At 41.4% G+C, this 25258-nt stretch overlaps 1 protein-coding gene across 5 annotated transcripts in view; it reads right to left on the bottom strand.

Annotated features, from left to right (window-relative positions):
* Positions 1-25258, bottom strand: part of LOC116813300 (suppression of tumorigenicity 18 protein) — a 110877-nt gene that overhangs the window by 43297 nt on the left and 42322 nt on the right. For 4 of the 5 annotated variants that reach the window (XM_032759797.2, XM_032759795.2, XM_032759798.2 and 1 more), the window contains 6 exons: positions 18321-19112; positions 13406-13540; positions 11698-11788; positions 10548-10652; positions 7940-8133; positions 5456-5667 (listed from right to left, as the gene is read on the bottom strand). In XM_032759797.2, coding sequence (XP_032615688.1) covers positions 5456-5667; positions 7940-8133; positions 10548-10652; positions 11698-11788; positions 13406-13540; positions 18321-19112 — 1529 coding nt within the window. Of the gene's footprint in view, positions 1-5455; positions 5668-7939; positions 8134-10547; positions 10653-11697; positions 11789-13405; positions 13541-18095; positions 18151-18320; positions 19113-25258 lie in introns of those variants that run through there. The other variant, XM_058443715.1, reaches the window with a different exon arrangement.

Raw genomic sequence — 25258 nt, 5'->3', positions numbered from 1 at the left:
TCTTAAATATGTTTTCAAAGTAGGCAGGGTATTAACAGTAAACAGATGAAATGAAAATATCTTACCTTACTAAACGGTAATTATTAAAGCTGTTTAGATTATAAATTTGTGAAATATACTCAATATAAATAGAGGAGAAATTATCAGAGGAGAAATAACTAATGTAAGGTGTAAAATTTAAGTGAAATTTAAAACAGCTTCCCCAAGATCTTTGGGACTTGGAATCGTGGTCCATGCTGGTTGGCCAGCAGCTTAGCTACTCTAAGATCTTAAGAAGAGAAGTTAGACAGGCATGAGTTCAAATTTCTGTTCCAACAATTACAGTTGTGCCACTCGGAGAAAGTAATTTAGTATCTCTGTACTGCTGTTTCTTCATCTGCAAAATGGGATAATAATATCTGCTTTACAGAAATTCTAGAGGGATTAAAAGGGATTAATGTGAGCCACATGCTTACTTACAATACCTGGCACATAATACGTCTTCCATAAATGACAGCTGATAATCATAATCATTTGACTGAGTTTGTTTTTTCAACTTCTACTTTAGATTCAGGGGATTGGACTAGGTTTTTGAATACGAAAAGAGACATGTTCTTAGGCTACTGTGCACAGAGCTAAAAAAGTCAATTATTAAATAGCTAGTTTCCTTGCACCTGTATCAACCAGTGCCTTGTGATCCCTGACCCAAGACCCTCATAACATTTCACTCAGAATGTGTGGCAAATCTGCCCTGCTCTTAAAGTTACCAGAAAAGGCGGCATCAGGGTTCTCACCGCCCAGAGGGCCACCAGACTTCCTGATACCAGGCAGCAAGAATGGCGGTGCCACATCATGTTATTTCTAGGCCTTGTTCAAGCACAAAACAGACTTTGAACTTTAAACACTTCAAGCAAGTGTCAATTTTTTGTTTTCTTTTAAGGCACACTCTGCATATGCCATTTTGTCTAAACAGGTGGGGAAAACACCAAAACAAACAACAGAATGCCTGGCAAGCAGCAGAGATGAGGATAAAGATAGACTGCAAGGCCTGTTCCTACCTCTGGTGATCAGGGTGGGAAGAAGGAAGAAAACGGGAGTGCATCTGCCTGGGGCCTGTACCGGAGGAAGATGCTCAGGAGGCCCAGCAGACCCAGGACTCTCTCCCACCTGTGGCCCTGTAGCAAGACCAAAGGGGAGCTCTTTGGAGCTGTGGCCCCTTTGTGTCTTCCAAATCATATTAATTCCAAATTAAAATGAAGGACATTATATGCATCTTACAACCAAGTTCTAGAATCAGGCCGGGTATGGTGGTTCATGCCTGTAATCCTAGAATTTTGGGAGGCTGAGGCAGGAGAATCTCACTTGAGCCCAGGAGTTGAAGGCTGCAACGAGCTATGATCACACCACTGCACTCCAGCCTAGGTGACAGAGCAGATCCTCTCAAAAAAAAAAAAAAAAAAGAAAAAAAAGTTTTAGAATCAAAATAAAGCTGATATTGTGGCTCACGCCTGTAATCCCAGCACTTTGGAAGGCCAAGACAGGCGGATCACCTGAGGTCAGGAGTTCAAGACCAGCCTGGCCAACATGGTGAAACCCTGTCTCTACTAAAAATACAAAAATTAGCCAGGTGTGGTGGCGCACGCCAGTAGTCCCAGCTGCTCGGGAGGCTGAGGCAGGAGAATTGCCTGAACCCAGGAAGCAGAGGTAGCAGTGAGTGAAGATAACACCAATGCGCTCCAGCCTGGGCGACGGAGTGAGACTCTGTCTCAAAAAAAAAAAAAAAATTAAATTAAATAAATAAAGCTAATACTTCAGACAAATTTACCTTTAACCATATGTCATCCACTAAGCATTGATAGTGGTAATTGTTTTCCCTTGATTTAATTTCTCAAAGAGATACTTAAAACATATGTAGGCAATATTGGTGGTACAAATATGTTGTATGTATGCTGGATTGTATTTTAACAAATAAATAATTCCTTTGAAAATCTTCTGCCTCTGGGACATAATGGGCTCTGGTTTGGGCAGTGATTGGCAATGTCACAAGCACTGGTGCCTTCAGGCTGGGGTGTGATGGGAGCCTGCACTTGAGGGATGCTGGTTGAGTGAATGGATGACCATGTGAACAGCAGCATGAGCTTTCTGTGTTGGGAAGGGGTGGATCAGTGACATCTTCCAGTTTTGGAGGCCAAGAGACTTGCCAAGGAGGATAACATTTTGGAATGTCCATATCACCCTTCATTATATTTTTAGAGTGTGTAGGAAATCAAAGTTTTTTTGCCCCTCTGAAAACAACCTCTGCTCCTGTGATCTTCTATAAGATCATTTGCAATTTTACAAAGCACCAATTCAGATTGCCCATTAAGCTTGGAGTCCGTTGTAAGATTGCATACAGACAGTTAATATGTATTAGCCCCAATATATGGGCATGAAGGCAATTTCAAAGTTAGTGTTCTTTGGCTTGATGTCAAAAAGGCTGTGCCCATGGGTGACAGTAAGATCTGTAATTCATACTCCTATGGGGTGCCTCATGCAAATGAGAAATGCTCATTGTGTAAAGGAAAGAACTGGATGCAAGCAGAGGGGAATTGAGAAATCAGCCCTCACCCAAGTTCTGGTCAAATTCCCTGCAAAGCCACCATGCCTGCCCTGGATGAAAGGAAGCTCACCTCTTCAAGCTTAGCTCTCTACCCAGAGCCATGCAAGGCAGGGACAGCTCCCAGAGGGTCACTTCTTTTCGCCTGCTTCGTTGGTAAATTCCTCAAGGGCAAAGTCTATGATTGACCCTAACCTGTGGCCGGGGCAGTCCAGCACTTAGAGACCTTTGGTTGGTTCAGCTGTGAGTCCATCTACCAGGATGTCTTGCTAATATATCCAAAGTGCTCCATTGTGAAAGTTTGGAGTAAGGAGAAGCTGTACATTTCAAGACGCTTATTTCTACACATGAAACTCAAGAGATCTATGGATTTGAGCTATGAGAACTAAGCGTACTAATTGCCTGCCGTGGTGGAAGAATCAAATAATAGTGGAGAGATAATCAGGCTAGCATTCAACGTGGAGGCAAAGTCTGTCTCTGATTAATCCTACATTAAGTAAAAGGCAGCACTGACAACAGAAAAGGCCTACATCAGGCATGGTTTCATCAGAGGCTCAGTTTCAGGGTGAATTACCTTGGCTTTCTCTCACTTTTGCTAAAATAATTATCTTGTTAATTCAGGAATAAATGAGATTCTCTTCAACATTAAGAAAATAAGGTCCAACCAGGACAGAATTCTAGAAATTGTTACAGTTGTGTGCAAATGTGTGCACGCACATGTGTGCACGTGTGCGTGTGTGTGTGTGTGTGTATGCACTGGCAGAAGGATTCTGCACAAAGTGACAATCTAGGGCGCCATGTTTATCCCATTTTAGCAACTACTATGCAAAGGAGACAATTTTCATGGGAAAACGGTTTTTAGAACTCCCAGCATAACAAACTCCTTTGGGAAGTCAATCTGTGTGCTCTCTGTCTCTTCCACCCTCGTCACCACATCAATTGTTTGGCTTCTGCGGTTAAGACTTGGTTGGCACTGAAAGGCTGAGGCGTGCGGTGAGCTCCTGTCACCTGGGCATGCAGGATGAGCTCCGTGGAGCAGTCTGGCACGGAGCGCTCCCGCCAGGAGCCCAAGAACGCACACTGAAAATCGACTATTTGATTTTTTGAAACGTGTCCATTTAGCAATTGCTTTTCTAACCAAAAATATGTTTTTAAAATAGAACACATATTGATAAGGGAAAAAGCCCTGTAATTTTAGTCATCTTTGTTTGATATGTTGCTTGGTGTCATTGTCATAGAAGATGGAGAATCTAAAGGTGAGAGGCAGAATTCTGAGGAACAGGAACACATCTACAGGCACAGATGGACAGCATTCATTCTAGAACCACTTACCGTAGTCATTTCAGTAACATCAATAATTATAATATTGGTTCCTGTATTCTCGTAGGACAGCCTGAACAACCAAATGATAAGGCACTAAGAAGGAAGCGATTTTAGTATTTCTCCAAGTAGATGGCTATTTGAATATATACCTTTTAAAAGGAGGAATTTATTCAGATTAAAAAAATGAATTTAAAAATAAAGTTGCATTTAAAAATTCCCTAAATCACCTATGTAATTTGTGACTAGGAATCTTTTGAATTTGGATCGCCTGGTGTACATATGTATATATTTTTTGTTTTTAGAGGATGTGTTTCTCTTTGTTTAAGAACCTCATTTGTTTAAAAATTGTTTTTGAGTGGTTTTTGGCCACCAACTCTTCCTGGGGTTTACTTGGCTCAGCTTTGTCCAGAAGCTAATTCTGATTCTTCTGTCAAATGCTCGGTGGCACCGTGTTACCTGCTCTCCTGAAGGCCTGGCACGGCACAGGCAGCAGCTGACCATGCCGGGGACCGGCACACTTAAAGGGGAAAAGAGGAGCCATGGTCTTCAAGTGCCCAGGTTTCAGGGTTAGCATTTAACTCAGGAAATCTTCCACATAAAGCAGGGTAACATTTATTCTCAAGTAAGTCTGGGCAACTTATTTCAGTGGCTTCAGCCATCTAGGTAGGGAAGTCATTTCTTTTGAACTGAAGCCCTTTCTGTAAATAGGAGTTCCTGCTCCAGCTGACAGCAGGGGCAAATGGCTGAGCCGCTTTTACAAGCTCTGTGGATCGCTGTGACTGTGGCATCAGAAGCCCTTCGCTGTCAAAGGGCATGAAGGATCTTTGTTTTTTTGTTTTCATCAAATTACTTCTCATTGTCAATTGGGAAGGAAAGGAGAGGGTATTGGAGAAATGTGATTAATTTCATGGGCTTCAGAAATGTGGTGTTTTTAAAACTTCACAGCATGTGATTTTGTATTTGAATGCCCTGAGTTCTCAACCCTCCCTGAATCATCTCCTGTTGATTTCATGTATTCAGGTTCTACTATGTGTCTCTGGAGAATACTGTGGCAACTTAGACTATCTTATGTTACACAATAGTAACATATGCAATGACAAAATTTCATGGGTCAATTTTGCAAATGTTTTACAAGTCACCGTTTGATCACACATTTCTTACCATCTTTGATTTGCAGACACTGAAAAGCTTCCATTGTTGAGACTTATTTTAATAGCAATCCTCTTTTCTTGTGTGCCAAATTCCCCATAGCAAAAACAGCTTTGAAATGTGTAAATTCTCCCCAACCCATCTCTGTAACTCACTTCTCCCCAAACTTTGGCACCCCAACTTCAAGAGGAGCCACAGAGCAGGATGTGCACACTTTCATCCTTCTTTGACCCCACCAAGCTCATCCCTGCCTGCATTCCTCTGAGCCTCTTCCTGAGACAGGGAGGGGATGGATCGCTTCAGAGGTTGGGGAGCAGAGTGGTAGTGAAAGTGGTTAGGAACATGAAAGGCAGTTTATTCTCACGGTTCAGGCGCTGGCCCACCCTCCAGGCTCTTGGACTGGCCTACCTTGGCATGCAGACTCTGTGGCTTGTTGGAGAGGATGTCTGTGGCTTCCCTGCAGCGGGTGGAAAGGTTCAGGATGGCAGCAGCTGCTGCTATGTGGGTGTCTTCACTACATTGACCGTAGCTATAAGAGCTGGCACGGCCAGGGCTCTGGGTGTGGGCGCCTGCACTAGGCAGTCGATTAGGAAATTTCACTGGATTTGAAAAATGCTTTGCTGTTGAAGAGAGATTTGATTAGCAATTGCATGTACATGGTTTTAGTCATTAAATAGATTTGTTTTTTTCAAGATATAACTTCTTGCATTAAAATATGTGAAGAATAAATTAAAACACGTGCCATTATCCATGGGAACATTAAATGAAGGTTATCCAGACCGGTTTTCACAGAGATTCACAGAACAAATGACATAATTGCTGGGAGAGAATGCCTATTCTCTTAATATTTTTATATTTACACTTCTTATGACAAAAACTCCATAACTAATGTTATGGGGCAGGTACACTGGTAACATTTGTGGCAAAAATTGTAGATAAAAAAACACACTAGCAAAACCTACCAGGGACTACAGAGAGTTTAAGGCATGCCCATTGGAAAACTGCATATATGTGAGGACCAGTGATTCCAGTGGCGCAAAAAAAAAAAAAAAAAAATGTGTCCTTTCAATATTTGTTTTCACAATAACAATTTCTACTTAGACATGGAATTGTATTTTTATTATTTGATATGCAGGCTTGTTTTGTCCTTAAACCAGTAGAAGTTGTTCTTTATCCAACTAGATGGAACTAAATAGATGGTGGAGTCTTTAATGAGCTGGCATTTTGCATATTTAGGGAGAGAGAGATAAATAAAGGGCAGGAAGAAAATGTTCTCAAGGTGAACAGAAAGGCAATTTAGTTATCAAGGCTGAGTTTCCATTTTATGTTTCTGTTGTGGGTACCAAGGCATTACTGAGAGAATTAAACATATTTCTCTTCATTCTTGAGTATTTGTAAACATCACTCAAGGTTACAGGAGAAACACTCAAGATTTAATGTGAGCTAATATAAAAGCATTTAGCTTTTTATTTTATATTAAATTTCTTTATTTTAAATATTTGATTCTTACTTTTCATAAAACAAAACTTAAGACACTGGCAAATGTTATAGTTCTATAATTACAAGAATATGAAAATGTCACTGAATGTTTTGCACTTTTAAAAATCAATGTCCATACTCTATGAGTACATTGAATGCTCTTATTAACTAGCTTCGCTGGAATTAAACATGTATGTATGTATGTATATTGTGTGTATATATAATAAAATTGTATGTCTGTATAGGCACACACCAAATTGCATGGATAGATAGATACAAAACTGTGTGTATAACTTTTCCCCTAAATCTAACAGGTTGTTAGTGGTTATTTATGTTAGTTGGAACCTATTTTTGGTAAGATTAGGTAAAATATCTTTTAGAGTGTAATGTACCTCTCCCTGATAGGCAAATTCCTTTCAAGTCTGTTTACTACTGGGTTTTACACGAAATTCTAGTTGTCTGAAAGAATTCATCAACATCACACAATGAGGTAAACATTCTGTGCTCTTAAGAGCACTCAGTTTCTGTAGCCTGGTGTAAGTTCAAAGGGATTCTATGGCTATGCAGAACGTTGTAAAAAATTCATTGTCTAGGAGAACTCAAGTGCGCATTATTTAGCTCCTTCCTTTGTGGAAGTTAAGTGACCATAATGAAGAAATCATGACCTCTATTGGTTCCCAATATTTACTTTCATACTTTTTCATTAGAATGTTTAAGGACTCCCAACAACTTGGAGAAATGTGTAAGAAGAAAAAACACCAGGTTTCATATATTATACCATATTTGAGTTATGGTCTTCTATATGGATGTGTTAGCATTAAAGAATATTAATGTATTTTAAGTGTTTCCATATTCATGCTTCAGTTTGGGAGTAAAGATTTCCACAGCCACACAATTTTTTCTATTATAGTAAAATTCTGACTTTCGAATTGTTTCTTAGACTCCTCAACTTCCCTTCCACCTTTAGTTTGAATGCTTTTGCTGAGTTAAGTAATATTTTAAACAGCATTTCAACATTTTACCTATTAGATTTCCATAATTTCAATAAAAATAAATATTACCGCGTTACAACAGTCATCACATTTTTCAATATAGTAATCCAAACTCCAGCTAACTGTGAGTTAAATATTTCTTTAGAATTATTGTACTTAGATTCAACAATAGCATCATATTTGTAGAATAATTAATTCATTAACTATTCACTATATTATGTGTAACTTCAGTATAAAATCAATAACATTGATCAACTTATTATTGTTTTCTTTATTGTATTTCACTCGAATATATTTTCTTTCCTGCCAGCTGTATTTAGTATATCATATATTTAAGTACAGCCCCCTGGCCCCCGATACACACATACACCCATACACAAGAAGCATTTTGGGGAAATGAGCATTAGAGCTCAAAGCTTACATTCAGGAAATGGTGGTGTTTTTTGTCCTTGCACTGTTTGTATGAGAGGGCGTTTACCAAAAACTTGGGCATCAAAACTGGCATAATCAAATGGTACTTTTCCAAACTTCTCTTGTTCTTTTGACATTGTGGCTCTGGGAGAGGTGATGGCTTGTGACGGGAAATTGAATTCAATTTGCTTCACCAAGCTTGTCCTGGAGAGGGGGGCGAAGCAGTTCAAAAGAAATACAATGAAACTACTGGTGAACACATTAGTGTCAGAATTTACAGTAGATACATGCGTCACTCCTGAAGGTATCCACAGAGACACTGAACAATAAGAGAGACGGGGCCACGGCAGGACAGAGGAGTGTGCTCTGGACCCATACGGGGAGATGGAAAGATGCTCTGGGCTCTACGTCACTACATGATGCTGCGTACTCTGGGTCCTAGTCCTCCCATCAGCAAATTAAGAATATGCAATCCTCCATTCATCTTATGAAGATATCATGAGCAAATATTTGATGCTTATCAGCATTTTGAGTTCTTAAAGGAAATCCATGTCAGGTGGGTGCGGTGGCTTACGCCTATAATCCCAGCCCTTTGGGAGGCCAAGGTGGGTTGATCATCTGAGCTCAGGAGTTCGAGACCAGCCTGGCCAACATGTTGAAACCCCCGTCTCTACTAAAAATACAAAAATTAGCCAGGTGTGGTGGCACACACCTGTAATCTCAGCTACTCAGGAGGCTGAGGCAGGAGAATCACTTGAACCCAGGAGGCAGAGGTTGCAGTGAGCTGAGATCATGTCACTGCACTCCAGCCTGGGAGACAGAGCAAGACTCCATCTCAAAAAAAAAAAAAAAAGCCATGTTACCATCAGTAAATACAGGTTAAGGCACTGACAAAGTGTGAACGTTCTGCTTGTTAGAATTGTTCATTAGATTGGCAATGAGTAGTCACAATTATGACCAGCAAGCAAGTGTTATTATATTCCATTCAGAAGTGATGCTAGGCTCTGCTCAGTCCTGCAGAGCTGGCAGAAATCTGATGCCTAAGAGGGGCAGTGCAGACACCAGAGATTTGATTCCTGAATTGGGAGTTTCTTCCTGGGCTTTTCACCTTTTTTCCCTGCCTTCAGTCAGAATGTTTTTGCTGATTTAAGTAATACTTTAAATGGCACTTCAATATTTTATCGATTGAATTGCCATCATTCAATATGAATCAAAATTACTGTATTATAATATCTATCACATTTTCTACATACTTATCACAATCTAAGCTAAATGTGAATTATATATTTTAGAATTGTTGTATTTGGATTAAACAAGGGCATCATATTTGTGTAGCACTGATTCCAGTCAAATAAAACACAAATGATTTTCTGCTGTGGTCTAATGGTAAGAGAACATAAACAAATATACCTTTCAAAATTTAGCAATATTAAAAGATATATTTTTCTCTTTTTTCCACCAAAACTGTCAAACTCATCAAAATGCCAAAATTTCCAATGAGTTTTTTTTGGATTAGGTTTTACAAAAACTTTTCAGCTGCTATATAAAAATGTCTGAGCAACTAGTTGATCTTATTCTCTATATAACTTGGTTTAGAGCCTTAAAGCTGCATACATATTCTAATCTAAAACAATATTAATCTTTTAAGAAATGAGCAAAATGAAATTCAATATTCTTTCTATATTTGCTAACTAACTTGCTTGGGGAGAAACTAGAGTGTACAGTCATACCAACCAAGAATCTTACTTTAAGATTTTTAATTGCTACTTATTCAGTAATTCATCATTTTCACTTGACATATGTTCTTCACACATGTGATTTAAATGCCGATTTTGACTCTTTTCATCAAACCTATAGAAGCAAAATATTAAGGGAAGCCGTATCTTGAAAATGTTGAAATGTCTAATAACTGGTTTTATATTTCAGTGACTCAGTAACAATAGTTATCTGATCATCTAGCTTAATCATGAAATCATTTTCCCTACAAAAATGATTCTATGGCAATAAACATATAACTTCACATTAAATATCATCATATATACTTTAGTATTTAGATACAAGATCTTCCAAATTTCTAGATATCACCAAGAGCCTGGGAGCTACCAGGACCAATAGGAGATATTTTATTAATAGCTCTCAATCATGGAATGAATTTTTGTTTTAAATATATTATATGTGTTTGTGGAACTGAAGGATGAATATATAACATCACATATTTAGGAAAGGCAGGAGTGACTTCTGATGGCATTTTCTCCAGGCAGAAAGGTGAAGTCAGTGATGAAGGGGTGCTCATCTGACTTGTGGGTATACCTAGTAACCCACAATTCTGATTAATGTAGGCTATGGTATATTAATTCTTTTAGATTCACCCCTATTATGTTACCTTTGCAAAGAGATGACTTTCAAGTTAAACTTCTGGAGAGTTTAGTAGTTCATTTCAGCAATGATGTCATTAACTAGACCAGCCTCTGGTCTAGTGGGGTGGGCTGCATACACAGGTCTACTGGGGCTGACAGGGGAGGTCAAGCCACAGGGAACTGACTCATGAAGGACCAGAGGCCCCGCTGTGCAGGAGCCTGGATGAAGAGAGCACCAAGAACATCGTTGGGAGTTCATACCTGTGGGCCTGGTCAGGACACTGCCCAGTTTGGGGAGAATCAAGCTGATTTTTATCCTGGGACATTGCCAATTTTTCAGCTGCAGCAATTGGACAACCAGAAAGACTGTTTAAAAAAAGAAACACAGGAGGATTTTAGTTAAAATGATAATATGATTTGTTTTGGCATGTGCCTCACAGCACACTTGGCACAGACTAAATGTTAAGTCATATTAATAGTTCACTTAGCACCACGCACACACTGAAAGATCCCAAAGGGTTTTGCAAACTACAGTGTCAACACTTGCTCCCATCCCCATCTCAGAGGTGAAAGGTAACCAACTCATTTTTAAACATAAAAACATTATGTAAGGGATAAATAACTAAAGCACTTGGAAACTTCTTAATATTCTAAGTGAATGTGCTCATTCCAATTGCAGTGTGTCCAACTGTAGAAGTTAGCATGATAACTCCTTGACTTAGCATATTTAGAAAAATTTTAGGAACTCAGTTTTTCATCTTAGTTGAAATTCAAAGTGCAGAATGTGAAGTTTGCTGGCATAGTGCATGTAAGTCAAATAGTACCTCATCGCCATGTAATCGACTTGTAATATAAAATGTGAATATCAAACAATCAGCATTTTCACCCCAAATATTTATAGATACACAATACATTTTCATGTAAATGCACATATGTGTGTCTTATGCTACTTGCAATTTCAGTGAAGTGATGTCTACCCTATACCTGGTTTATAGTTACAACAATTGAAGCCCTGTTGGTACCTTTTTAATGTCTATTGGACAGGATCCAGGATAACCTAGAAGCAACTCTTTGCAATGTCAAAACAGCAACGGTGAGGTTCTGGAGCAAAAGACAGCACATTCTATTTGTATGATTATATGAATAGGTAACCCCAGCAACTCCAAATATAATATTTTTTCATTATCATAACTGGCTGCTAATATACAAATTTCTAAGAAAGGAAATGATGAGGTCCTTTCTTTTTGACAATGCACGTGCTGAGAATATTTCTTCTCTATTTCAAGTGTCACATATTGGATAGTGATGCAGCAATTTTCATTACACATTGGTAACCCATCATTTTATTGGTGGAACGTTCCTACCACATTTTTTTTAAAATGCAAAATGATTATCGTCTAATGAGAATTACCTCCTGTGGGTGTTGCGGTTGCTGTTCACATGACCCCTTCCTGTGCATCCTGGCGTGGGACACTTGAGCACATTTTCATGCATGGCAAGAACTAAGCACAAAACAACACATAAAGGAAAGGATACTTTACCATAAATACAAAGCACAGTAACACATGTATCTCTCAACTTTGCATTTAAATGACTTTAGTTCCAGCATCCACCATGCTCTCTCTATTCAGACACAAACAAGTGAGCATGGAAGAACTTCAGAAATTAAATCCAGCAAGCTTGATCAAGTTTTAATTTCTCTAAACTCCACGTTATGTTTACACTAGACTTCAATGAGATGATTCCGCTTATATTTAACGTAAACTGAAAAGCTTGTAACCTTCCCTTCACATGAATGTGATTTTCCCTGGGGGATGGATGGAGCACACCGTTTGTCATATAGTTCTATCTTTTCCCTGCAGTTTGAAGTTCTGCGTATGGTCTTCTTTATTTTCTAAGTGATACTATTTTGGTTCTTTGTCCATCCACCCCCTACTCCCCACACCCCACAGCCATTTGGTTACTGGGAGAAAAGTATGGTTGACCGAAGAGCCGGAGAACCAGTCTGAGGAACTGCTAATCTGGCAGGACAGCACTGAGCTGATTAGACTTAGTGACTTGCAAAATCTCACTTTTGAGAAGAGTGATGTTGAGCACTTCCATTTTTGCAATTTGTTTTGGCCCAAAAGATGTCTCAGTAAGTAGGCTCACAAAGTGGAAGATGTAACAGGTCGATAATGTACAATGTAGAAGGTGGCAGCCCTCTGCTTCACTGTCAGTGGATAGCTCACTGCGGGGCTGAGGGTGGAGAGGGGGCCAAGGCTCGCTCCTACTCAGGGCCCTCCACTGCTGCAGGACGTCCTGAGACAACACCAAGGAGTATGTTCCCACTGCGAGAGGAGGCCAGGAGGACAATGGTGACTGCTTTGTGATGCGTCAATGCTGACTGGTCCTGAGCTTAAGGAATCCATGCCTCCAGGTGAAACAGAACTGTGTAGTCACAGTTTCATAACCATGACTTATTTTTGTATTCTGGTGATTTAACATCTGGGGCCTTGCTAACTCTGGAGGGACTGCCCCTCCCAGGCTAGTCAATTCCCAGACAGAATGAACAACTTTCCCACAAGCACACTTTAAAAATGCAATCCAGCCAATCTGGAACCCACAGCCCAACTACCTCCTTTACTGGGCGCTCACCCTCTGGGGCACTGTTCTTCTGCTCTGATCACTCCAGAGGCAGGTACCAGACAACTAGGGACAGCCCCTATGCCCCCGAGCCTGCTGAAATCAGTCAAACTGGCCAGTCCTAAGGCTGCTTACCCTGCCCCATCAGAAACCACCATAAAGACTCTGGCCCACCGTCTGCACTCCCTCTACCCCTGAATTCCCTGGTGCTTTCCTGTGTGGCCCTCTGTGCTGTGGCCTGGCCCTCACTCTGGGCACTGTGATGAACTAGCTGTCTTTCCTATGGCAATTGTCTCTTGATCTGTTGGCTTTCTTGCACCTTGAATTTTCTATAAATACACTATATTTTAAAACCCACAGCTAGATGGAATTGGCTTGACATAGTTTAAAAAAGTTTGTTTCCATTCCTAATTCCAAACTGGGAGACAAAGAGGATAACATCTTGACGATCTGGCGTGCATAAGCAGAAGCTTTGAGGGACAAGCGGTACTCACTTTCCAGGGGAACCCGCACTTTGTGGGGGCACCCCGAAAGGCTGCGGTGGTGGGGGTAGAGCCCCGTCACATGTCCCGTGCCATCACACCCAGGGATCGGGCACTTGGTCTCCCTCTTTTCAGGCCTTGGTGAATCTATGGAGAAATTAAATTGAGAAATGCATTTGGTTATTCTTGCTTTTCTTCCCATTCAATAGAATGGCCTTGCAGGGTGACATTCTCACTTTATTCAGTTTTACTGTTATAAACATTCTTCTCATATTGCCTTGAATAAGACCCTCAACTAAGACCTGTGGAAATAGAAAACACGTTTTCAATTTTCTTGGTTTCCTAAGTAAAGGCTGACACAGGGCAAGGGAGTGTTAAAATGCAGAGATGGTTTTAAGTTGTCATGTCACATATTGTGGTTAGAGCCTCATTATGAAAAATCAACCCTGTGCTGGGGGATGAACAGGCTCCCTAAAAGAAAAAAATAGTGAGAAAGAATTTATTTAAACCAAAACCATTTCTTATTGAAAGTCTAGAAAAAGCCAGACTCAAAATGACAAAAACGAAGAAACCACCATATCTGAGAAAGACCTGTCCGGCCCTGGCCCTGCAGGTCCTTGGGCTTGGGAGTGGAGAGCAGAGCCTGCTCCCTCCAGAGCAGCTGGCAGAGTTGGACAGGGCAAGGACACTGGCTTGTGTCCTGTCTGTCCAGTGCTAGTGATTCACGGTCTCGAGATTCCAACACCCCCACGGGTTGCCACTTGGGATCAGCATGCAGTGAGTACGGGGAAGAAGCTGCTGATCTCACTCTAAATGCAGAATCCAAAAACTGAGGCAGCAGGAAGACTTGGAAGGGAAATGTTCTTGCAGCAGACTTACAGAAAATAGAAGTGCAAAGAGTGCAGGCCACTGAGCAGCGGTCCAGAGAGCACCCCCAGGAACACCAGCGTGGGTGGCACCCACGGGAGCAGCCAGGCATGGCAAGGGACACCCGCTCATGCATTTTCTGGGAGCCTGGGGAGGGTGAGGCTCCAGACAAGCTTGGGGTTTGATTTTCTGGCACACACTTTGCCACAACTTAAAAGGTTATATAAATATATGCAATAAATAAGGACCAAACATGAATACTGGTGAGCTTAGAACTAACACAGGTGAGGCCTTATTCAGAAACGTTCACATTCATGACTGAGATGGCAGATAAAGTTGAAACAGCGATGCACTCTTAGAGCCCAAACTGCCCCCCTAAATTGTGCTGGGAATAACACCAACCATGGGGAGAGCCTGTCCCACGGCACTTGAGGCATGGAGAAGAAAGAGCATGAGAAGATGCACAGGAGCCCTCAGAGAGGGGCAATGCAGGAGGAAAGGAGGCTACCGGGGTCTGCGACGTGAGGCCTCAGGAATAATGAGCACACTAGATGCTAAGAGTGGAAACAGGTAGTGTGGTCCTGCCCGAGAAGATGCTGAGGATGGAACACGGGGCCTGTGTGCAAGGGTGCGGAGCCTCGTGTGCTCCTGTGCCACGGGGCATGAAGTCTGGCCACTGTCACGGGATGCAACAGATATTTCTGGGGTGCTGTATTGTGAGAGCAGATGTGCCTCTGCCATACCATGGCACCCCAGTTGCTGGATGATAAACAGTCCTGGGCAGATGGGGCACAGCAGGTTGTATGTAATGCAATTATATGGGGGCATGAATTCAGCAGAAGGAGAAGAGCCAAGGATCCTTCGAGTCGTTCTGCGCTGAGGGTCAGGGAGGTCAGAAGACAAGGCAGGAAGTCTTAAATGAGCAAGGAACAGCCAGATGATGGGGCTGCGGCCAGCAGCGGGCATTTACATTAAGGAAACACAGGACTTAAATGTGCCAGTGTCGACACTATTCTGTCTGCATTTCGTAATAGACAAATTAAGAGTTTTGCGATGCTCTATGATTTGTGGATATATGTTTTATTTAATCCAAAAATAGTGCCAAATTTCAAGTTGATGTGAAATCTGTAGACCGCTAGGTCCAAATTCTTAAAGTCTGATTAGGGGAACTGAGGGGGGCTGACACCATAGGAGAGTAAGTTAGAAAAACAGGAGAAGAGCAATAATGTGTATTTCGATGCCCTTCCCCTCTTGGACCTTGCCCAGGTAAGGTCGCGTTTCTAAACCACATTGAAAGGATTGGCGTCGCACACTTCCCCTCGTCGCCACACTGTTTGTCTGCAGGAAGCCAGAGAGGGTGCTGGAGATAAGGCAGCCTGGTTCCTGCCCAGGTGCAGCCCACTGACAGTCCACCGTGCCCCTTTGTCTGCACGTCCCTCCTCTGCTGGGCGGAACAAAGATGCAGGGAAATGCTCTGGAGGGCAGAACCTGTCTGCATGATAAGAAGCCACAGCTTGAGCTTGGGGCGACTCTCAGGCTTGGCTCTTCCTCTATTTTCTTTGTACAATGTTGCATAATGAGGGTGACCTTATACTCTGGTGATGTTACACCTTGGTTTTCCTGGGACTGTCCTCATTCACACCTGATGTACTCATGTAATTGTTCATAGTGTTCCCCGTTTCATAGGCAGGACAGTCAATGACATGGCGACTGTACTTACATTGCAACCTAAATCTCACTAAATGCTTAGTGGCAAGAGTCTAACCAAACTAATTTTAGAATTGCTGACTCATCTGAAAGCTGGGGTAAAATGAGATTTTAAAACTCTTGAGTTTTCTCCTTAACAGTGAAGTTGCATGGGCAAGGTGTCTGGGAGGTTAGGCTGGTATTTTGGAGAATATGGCTGTCAATTGGGATGAGCATTGACTTAACAGCATGGAGTGCACGTCAGAGAGAAAAAACATCCTTCTTTTGCCATTGGATCCCACATCGGGAACAAGGAATAGCAAAGGGAATACTCAGTTTGGACTCTGCAGGCCTCCTCTAGACTAAGCCTATGGCTCTTCTTCAATGTGGGCTTCACCTTCTTCACCTGTTTTCCTGACTAGCCTGCCTGGTCTTGATCTTGCAGAGGCTGCCCCCATGCCTCAGGCACTAGGATATACCGCTGACTCATCCAGCCCTAGTAGGAATTCGGTAAGCCTCCAACTGGCCCAAATGTTTACAAACACAAATTATATGCCCTGAATTTTTGAAAACAAAAGAAAGAAGTTTTAAAAGCTCTATAAAATTATCCAAAGGATCATCAAATACTTTAAGATGTGGCTCAAATAATGTTCTCTAAATACTAGGCTTCATTGCCTGTAAGTTATCATCAATTGTTTAACAAAACAGAAGAAATCATCATTTTGTGTGCTACTTAGAAAGAAAAAAAATGATTGGTAATTAAACTATTGCATACTCCTTTGAGTTCAGAGATGGTAAAATGGAAAAATGATCACACCTGTAATCCCAGCACTTTGGGAGGCCGAGGCGGGTGGATCATGTGTGAGACCAGCCTGGCCAACACGGGGAAACCCCATCTCTCCTGAAAATACAAAAATTAGCTGGCTGTGGTGGTGAGCACCTGTAATCCCAGCTACTCGGGAGGCTGAGGCAGGACAATGGAACCTGGGAGGCGGAGCTTGCAGTGAGCCGAGATGGCGCCACTGCACTCCAGCCTGGGTAACAGAGCGAAACTCAAAAATCAATCAATCAATCAATAAAAATGGAGAAATGATATCTCTTAGGATCAATAAAATATAGTATATCAGAAATTGTGGATTTGGGGAATTTTGAGTAAATTTCATTTTTTTTTCTGATTTTGTAGTTTACTTAAAAAGTTAAATACAATAAGTTGCACATTAGTGGGAGTGCACAGAGCTAGATACAGTGTCCTGCCCTGAACCAAGGCTAGTCATTAATATTCTGTCCCTACTCCAACCCTTGCAGGATGTTTGCATGGCATTATCTTGCTCATCACTACATGGCACCATTTTATCCTTTTTTGTTTCCTCAGCTCTGAGATGCAAGACATTATTTGTCAAGATTACAGGAGAGTGCTAAAATGGATTTAAAATGACAAAATGTACAATTTGTTTTTGGATAACTCAGCAATCAGAACTTCTCAACCACACTAATATTTTATTCTTGTAAGCTCCTTGGGTCCACTGCCCTGATTTTTTCTAAGGTACTCCTCTCCCTAATTTCGTGGCTCTCAGGTTTCAAAGAGACCACGAATCACCTGGAAACTTAGAGAAAAAAATGCAAATTCTGGAGCACTGATGATGATGTGATCTGAAAATACTCATCTTAAACAAGCATTCTAGGCACTAAGGACTGCTCTTGGGAAGCTCCATAAAACTGCTGGAACTAACATCAGGCTCATCTGGTGCAAGACTCCGCAGAGAAAGAGCAGGGGGAATGCTCCAGGGAAGCAGGAACACACTTTTCTCAAGGCCTGAAGAACAGTTCTAAAGCCTCTTCAAAGCACACCTACTCTCTCATTCAAGTTTGTCCCAGAGATGTATGAGCCCCGAGTCAGAGAGCCAGTGAAAGTGTAGGCTCATAAACGCATTAACATCCAGGTTTATCCCAAAAAGGACCAGAGCATCCTACCTGGCTAGCAAGTTAGATAATCCAAGAATGAGGGTGGGAAAGAAAAATTAAGTTTCTGGAACTGATTTAATATCCAGTAAATACTGATGTACTTCCAATAATGTCAAATAAAGTTATTTCTAAAGGTATCATGCATTTTTAAAAAACAGTTAAATTAAAAGAAATAGATTCAATGAACCTTTTTTCATGTGTGAAAATACTCCAAAACTAACACAGCTTGATTGGAGGATAATCTAGAGAGTGGGGGAAAAGAAAGAAATTGTTTATTTTATAATTATAAATTGATTTTTAAGTTGCATTAAACTGTTAAAAAGCTACCTGAAAAAAAAATAATCAAATCTGACTTTTTTTTCAAACCCTAAAGCACTTTTATTCCTAAAATAAATGCAAAAATGTGTCTTACGTTTATTGTTAAAGATTTGTCTTCCACCCATGTCGATAACTTTGGTTTGCCTCCTTTCCCCTGCTAGGTGCTCCAGCAGGAACCTATCCAGCTCTTTGTAGGTGTTATGGAAAACACAACCTCGCTCAGCCTGCAGAGCAATTGCCTGCTCCAGCAAACTTAAGTTCCCCTTGGCCTTTTCCAGGTCACTACACTCTTCCGTCATTACTGCCAGGCTCTCGCTATCTTCCTCCTCAACGTCAGGGAATGAGGGCTGGGCATTGCCATCCGGGGGTTCTGCGAGAGCATTCTGTGGATCTTTCCTCTCTGTTTCAGAATCACACCTGTTCTCACAAGGGATAAATTTGTCACCTTCAGTTTTTATTTCAGGAACTTCCAATAGGTCTTTTTTATGATCTGTTAAAACATACTTTGGGACTCTAGGTTGTTTGGTTTCTTCTGAGAAGTTGGAGCCACTGTCCCAGCCATTTTCTGCACTTTCAGAGTTACTTTCACTGTCATCAGAGGAGCAGAAGGGTGGCTGAGAATCATCAATCTTGTCTCTTCCATCATCAGAATGAATCAGAAAGCACTCGTCTGCTTCATCACTCTCTGCTTTTAAAGACTGGATGCCACTGTCATTTAAGTTTTCACTTATAGTCTGAACAGATACATTTTTTTCAAATTTCCCCAAGTGCATTAAAGACTTGACCATGAGCTCTTGATAACAAGAGTATCTGTCTTCCTTCCTATTGGAGTTTTCTTGTGCAGTTGGAAGAAGACTTTCATCCATAGGTTTTATCATGATTTCCTCTATGGAAGAAGAAAACCAATATTTGAAGAGCAAGAACAAAAAATATTTTAGGACAATTGCAACAAGTTATATGTATATAAACGTATGCATTCACATACATATGTACATACACATACATATATGTACACATATACATAATATGTGTAACATATCATCTCTATTAATTTTATAAACATTGGTGAGAAAAACATATATCCTCTTAAGAGAAAACTTAGACCTTAATATTCTAAGAACTGTGTTAAAAGAAATGAACTATTATAATTTCCAACATGTTAAGGGGTAAGTACTTCTGGGGTATTGACCAAGACAAGAAGTAGATACTTAACAATAATAGTATTTACTGAATGTGAAATTATTGTTACTGTACTTATATTTCCAACTCTTAGCCAACCAGAAGAAAATCAAATATATATGAACATATACATTGTAAAGGAGATATTAATCAGTTCTTCTGTTAGCATGGCAATGCATTTTCAAAGCCATTTGGTTTATGTTCTCTACTCTCTAGTCTTTCTCAGACATACCTTCAGATTTTATGGAATGTTAGCTAAGATACAAAATACATCTTTCTGAGGCTTTCAAGACTTCCTGTTTACCTTTGTAATTGTCACCCTAAAATTCCATATTGAAGGAAACACAAACAGGGAAATTAGCATGATCAAATCGTATCTTGAATAGTAACACATTTTCTGGTCCATTACTTGCATGCACTTGTGTAAGAAGGAAATGAGACAAGGTGAGGCATTGGAGGGTGCTGAATGGTAACTAGCTGTTCTCAGTACAAGGCTGCTTTGGGTCCTGAACGTGAAGGCACCCCGTGAGGAGCCCCCCGTGCCTGTCCATCCAGGACAGTCTATGTGGTGGCTGTTGTCCCAGGCAGCCATTGTTGTCAGTGTCACCCCCTCTTGCTCTGGGAGTGGCCAGGTTGGGGTGATGGAGTGTATAGACGACAATCAGCCTACCCAAGCCTGTCCCAGTGCAAGACACAGCAAGTGAGGGTGGATTCACAGGTGACTCCAGCCCAGGCCCAGGCACATGGGGTGTGCCCAGCGCACACCAGGCTGTGAAGTGCCTGCAACAGTGCCCAGACATCCAAAAAATAGGAGGACTGTTTCTGTGTCTCAAAGGCAGGGTGGGGGGATGGGAAGCACCCAGTAATAAGCCCCATTAAAGACTGTTAAAGACACCAAGAGCAGTGCATTCTGTGCTAATAAACATCTTTGGAGGGAAGAAAAGCACAGCCATCCGGTGTGAGCGCTGAGGGAGAGAGTGTCTGTGCGGAAGACAATGTGTCTTTTTGGTCTCATTTAATTTTTTATAAACATTGTCTCTGACAAGGACACTCAAAAATACATCTCCATCATCTTCCTTTCTGGTAATTATCTCCCTAAATCAACAGTGGACTGCCAGGATCAAGTAAATATTGCCATAGTAACTAAAAGCATTTTTGGATGAAGGGAAGAATTCAGTCACAACACTAGCCCCCGTAAATAATGCTGATTATAGGGTGCAGTCTTTTGTTGGGATCTATTCAACATAAACTGAAAAATTTAACATTTTAGTTCCTAGAAAAGAGGCTGGATAAACAGGCACATAATATTTGATAGGATGGCCTATCCTCTCCTGAATTCATATCAGAGGAACTCCTGGTTTAAATAATATATTAAACATAGTCTAAAATGCAAATGAAGTTTTTCTCAATATCACAGTTGGCTATTAAGAGAAAGTGTAAAGGGTTATGATAATTTTAAAGTATTATGAACTACAGAAAACAAATAAAAAGCATTTTCAGTGAATATGCTCAATTCATTGAACTATTCTCTCACTCCACTTAACTACCCACATGTGTACGATAATGATTTATAGACATTATACCTAATTATGCATATTTGGGCTGTGTTAGAGTGCTAACAAAAGCTCTAGAAAGCAACAATTACCTCTGTTGCTTAGCTACATAGTTTAAAATATTCCTATTAAGTGCAGATCACCAGAGAGGCGGGAGTGACAAAAATGCACATGTGCACGACAATGCATTTCACTGTGCTGCTGCCAACTGCTCGCATTTTGGGTCATTTCCAGTTTACATAATTGTTTGGTTCAACTGTTTGTTATATGCTAAAAGAAAATATTTATTAATTATTCCTCAGAAAAAGAGGAGCCCCACCGACAGAGGTGCCTGCACAGCACACACGGGTTTCTAGGGATGGTCTGCAAATCTGCAAACCAACTTTTTACATTCCACCCCGCTCCCAGGCTTTCACTGGAGTCATAAGAAAAAAGGTTGGGTTTGCTTTGGAAGCTGAGGGATCTGTGATGGGGTGCTTGTTTCTCCCAGTTTTGCAATGGGTTGCCTTCGTTTTCTCAGGCTGTGTGTGTTTATTTTCTCTGGGGGCCTGGTGGCTTATTTTGTGCCTCTGCCACTGAACCAACCTAAAAAGCCCTGTTAGCATCAGGTGGACCTAGACTTGAGTTCTGATCCTGGCGCCCTCTCTTGCAAGCTCGGTGGGGCTGCGTCACCTGCCTGAGCTTGGCACCACCGTTGGCACACTGAGGACAATAGTTATCACCCTGTGCACCCTGTGGAGGCCACACAGGAATACCCAATAGGTATCTAGTCAAGGGTGGCTCTCTTGCCCCTGCCCCAGCTACTATTTTAGAAGGTGGTCATGGCAGGGATTCTATGCAACGTTTATCATAAATAAGATGGGCTTATTTTTTTACCTAGGATAATTATTAACATTGACCCCCAAGGACGGGCAGGGTCCCACTATTGAGAAGGCTCAACTCAGTTCATCCCCACTCCCAGCACACTATGCCATGTTCACCAACTGCCTTTGGAAACTGTGAGTGAGTGCACGATGTGCGATGTGGAGGGAGAAACCTCTAGGGGTATGAGGTGGTGTGGCTGGCCTGGCACTACCTGCTATGTGACCTTGGACAGGCCCTTGGTTGCCTGAGACTGGGTCCTCATCTTCAAAACAAGGAAGATCCAATGATCTGATGACTGGATGAATAGTTCAAGGATCCGTCCTAAGACAACAAACTGCTATGTTCCTGGCATGGTGTTCAGCTGTTTATTTCATTTAATTGTCACAATAAGCACAAGAAAGGCATTTTCTACTCCAGTTCACAGAAGGGAAACTACAATTCTACAGAGCGCCGGGCTTGCTCGAGACCACATGGCCAGCCAGTGCAAGACTGAGACACATAACCAGGGCTACGTGGCTCCCACTCCATGCTCTGCCCTCTGAAACATACTACTCCAGGTCCCACAGCCATGGAAGGCCATATGTCCTGGTTGGTGTTTTGGAAACACAGCAACCCTTAGGAGAAACAGCTAAGAACACTAGTAGCTCATTATTTTCCCAAATTCGGATATTTTCGAGAGTGAATTCATATGAAGATACTAGAATGCAATAGTCAGCTAACTTTTTTTTTTCTGAGACGGAGTCTCCCTCTGTCGCCGAGGCTGGAGTGCAGTGGCTCAATCTCTGCTCACTGCAACCTCTGCCTCCCAGGTACAAGTGATTCTCTTGCTTCAGCATCCTGAGTAGCTGGGATTACAGGCAAGCACCACCACACCCGGCTAATTTTTTTTGTATTTTTAGTAGAGACGGAGTTTCAGCATGTTGGTCAGGCTGGTCTCGAACTCCTGACCTCATGATCGCCCGCCTCGGCCTCCCAAAGTGCTGGGTTATAGGCGTGAGCCACCGCGCCCGGCCAACTGTCAGGTAACTTTCAATGAGAAGAACGATCATGATCAATTATAAATAAAATAAACAACACGACCAAACAAAAACTAAAAGGGATCCAACCTCAACTTTCTTAACAATAAAACTCTAATAGGTCAGAAAATTTCTAGGGTCAGCTCTTGGGAGGGCATAACCAGAGGGTTACAGCCAGCGAGCAGACTGTTCACTGGTCCAGGGTTTTCTCCATCCTGAGCGCATTCACGGTGTGGGGAGGGAGCAGGGGCTGGAGCTGGGATGCTTTTCTAGAGTAAAAAGTAAATGTTTCTGCCTGATACATACAAGTTCACAGTTGTTTATTTACTTTAAACCAAGATCTCTACTGGGAGTTTTCTGGTAATCCTACAGATACATACTAATGAATCCTGGCATAGATGTTGGCTGTTCCGCAACGATACAACTTTAAAACATCCTCTGAAAGTCACAACATATTTTGAGTTTGTCTCCTTTAGTAACACTGGATGTTATTATAATTGGATTTCAGATCTGTTTCTGTAACTAGCTAGGTTACTTTTATAGGTAAATTGGTTTTCCAGGCCTCTTGAATATGTACATTTTGCTGGGAATAAAAGCCTTGGAAAAATGAATTCATCTTTCAAAGTTCCAAAAGCAGAGTGGTTTATCCCTTATTTACTATTAGTTGGAAGATAATATGTGTTAAAAGTGTCCTCCCAGCCCCTAGAACTTCTATGACTGTGACACATTTCCCCATGAGCTTGTGGTTATGCTGCTGGGGACCCCACACCTGGGCTTGGTTAATCTTCCTTCCGGAGACTCTCGTTCACCCTGTCTGTGTCAGGAAAGCCTGTGCTTATCACTCTTCCTCCCTTCTCGTTGTACTTTGCAAGCTTGTCTCCTCAGGAAGGAAGAGGTAACTGCATGGTTTGTCCACGTTCTCTTCTATCCCCTTAATGGCAACCTGTATCTTTTTGAAAGACAGTAGGTTGAGGATATGGATGCCAAGTCTGTGCCATAAAGTGGAATAAAACTTTAGCATTTAAGCTCCTGACCTCAGTCTCTTTCTGAGCACTATCCCTTCTCTCATCATCTCAGCTTCCCAGCTGCAGATGATATAATTGGGCACACACCTGGCCAGGTAAATACCCTGGGGTAACTAGGGTACATGAGAGGCTGGATGAAAAGCCCTATGCTGACTTGGGCACTAACTCAGCTCTCTTTCCCCCTAGTGGGGTGGGGGGTAACTTATTCAGAGGGCTGAAGGCAAGTTAGAATCTTTGTTCTTTTGACCAGGCATGGGGCCTGCCATTACTGGAAACTGTTACTTCATGATTTGACATTGTAGGAACTTTGACCATTCTGCATTCTGAAGGTAGTAAGTGCTTGAGGACAACTGAATTACAGAGTATAGTTAGCTGGGAAATAATTGTTTTGCTTGTCCTTCCAATTGTTTCCTAATTATCTTCTTTCTAACACCTATAAGATCCATTACCTTCAGCGTCAAATCTCTTTGGTCCCCAATGATTTCATCTGTAAAACTGTGCCCATAATCACACACACTCGTGGCACTATGTGGACTAATCAATATCATTTACGTGTCTGGAATATATTAAGAACTCAAAAACAATAGTCACCACTGCTGTAATTTTAGCATATTCATTATTATTATTAGTGGTTCTAATATGAAATATAAAATAGGTAACCTATTTTTGTGAACCTGCAAATAGATGTCCATCAGTGCTTGTAACTGTGTGTTTAACTGGAGGACATCTGGACAGTATATTCACCTGGTTCATATTAAACATGTACAGTGGTCAACAAACTACAATAGAAGGTGACAAGTCAGCGAGCCAGATATAGTCTGTCTTCACAACACTTACAAGAATGTGCTAATGCAAAAGCACACACATTTTCTTAAACACTTGGCTAATTAATGTTAGCTAGATGGATTATACTGCAAGTCTAACCACAAATGATTCAAAGACTTTCCCTAATACTAGATTCAACCCGCAAATTTTCATGAATCAACAAATAAAACTGAGCCAGGCACGGTGGCTCACACCTGTAATCCCAGCACTTTGGGAGGCTGAGGCAGGAGATCACTTCAGGTCAGGAGTTTAAGATCAGCTTAGCCAACATAGTGAAACCCTGTCTCTACCAAAAATACAAAAATTAGCTGGGTGTGGCTGTAATCCCAGCTACTCAGGAGGCTGAGGCAGGAGAATTGCTTGAACCTGGGAGGTGGAGGTTGCAGTGAGCTGAGATCCCACCATTGCACTCCAGCCTGGGCGACAAAGTGGCGACAAAGTGAGACTCCATCAAAAACAAAACAAAAACACCAAAACAACAACAACAACAAAACAAATAAAATTGATCAGTTCAAGGAAACAAGAAAAAGTCAAGGGTGATTATAATTTACAGATGAGCTATGAGGCTTT

Source organism: Hylobates moloch, unplaced genomic scaffold, assembly GCF_009828535.3.
Source record: "Hylobates moloch isolate HMO894 unplaced genomic scaffold, HMol_V3 SCAFFOLD_9, whole genome shotgun sequence".
Classification (NCBI taxonomy): Eukaryota; Metazoa; Chordata; class Mammalia; order Primates; family Hylobatidae; genus Hylobates; species Hylobates moloch.
Note: the sequence above shows the minus strand (reverse complement) of the source record. Positions and strands in the feature narration are given on the sequence as shown.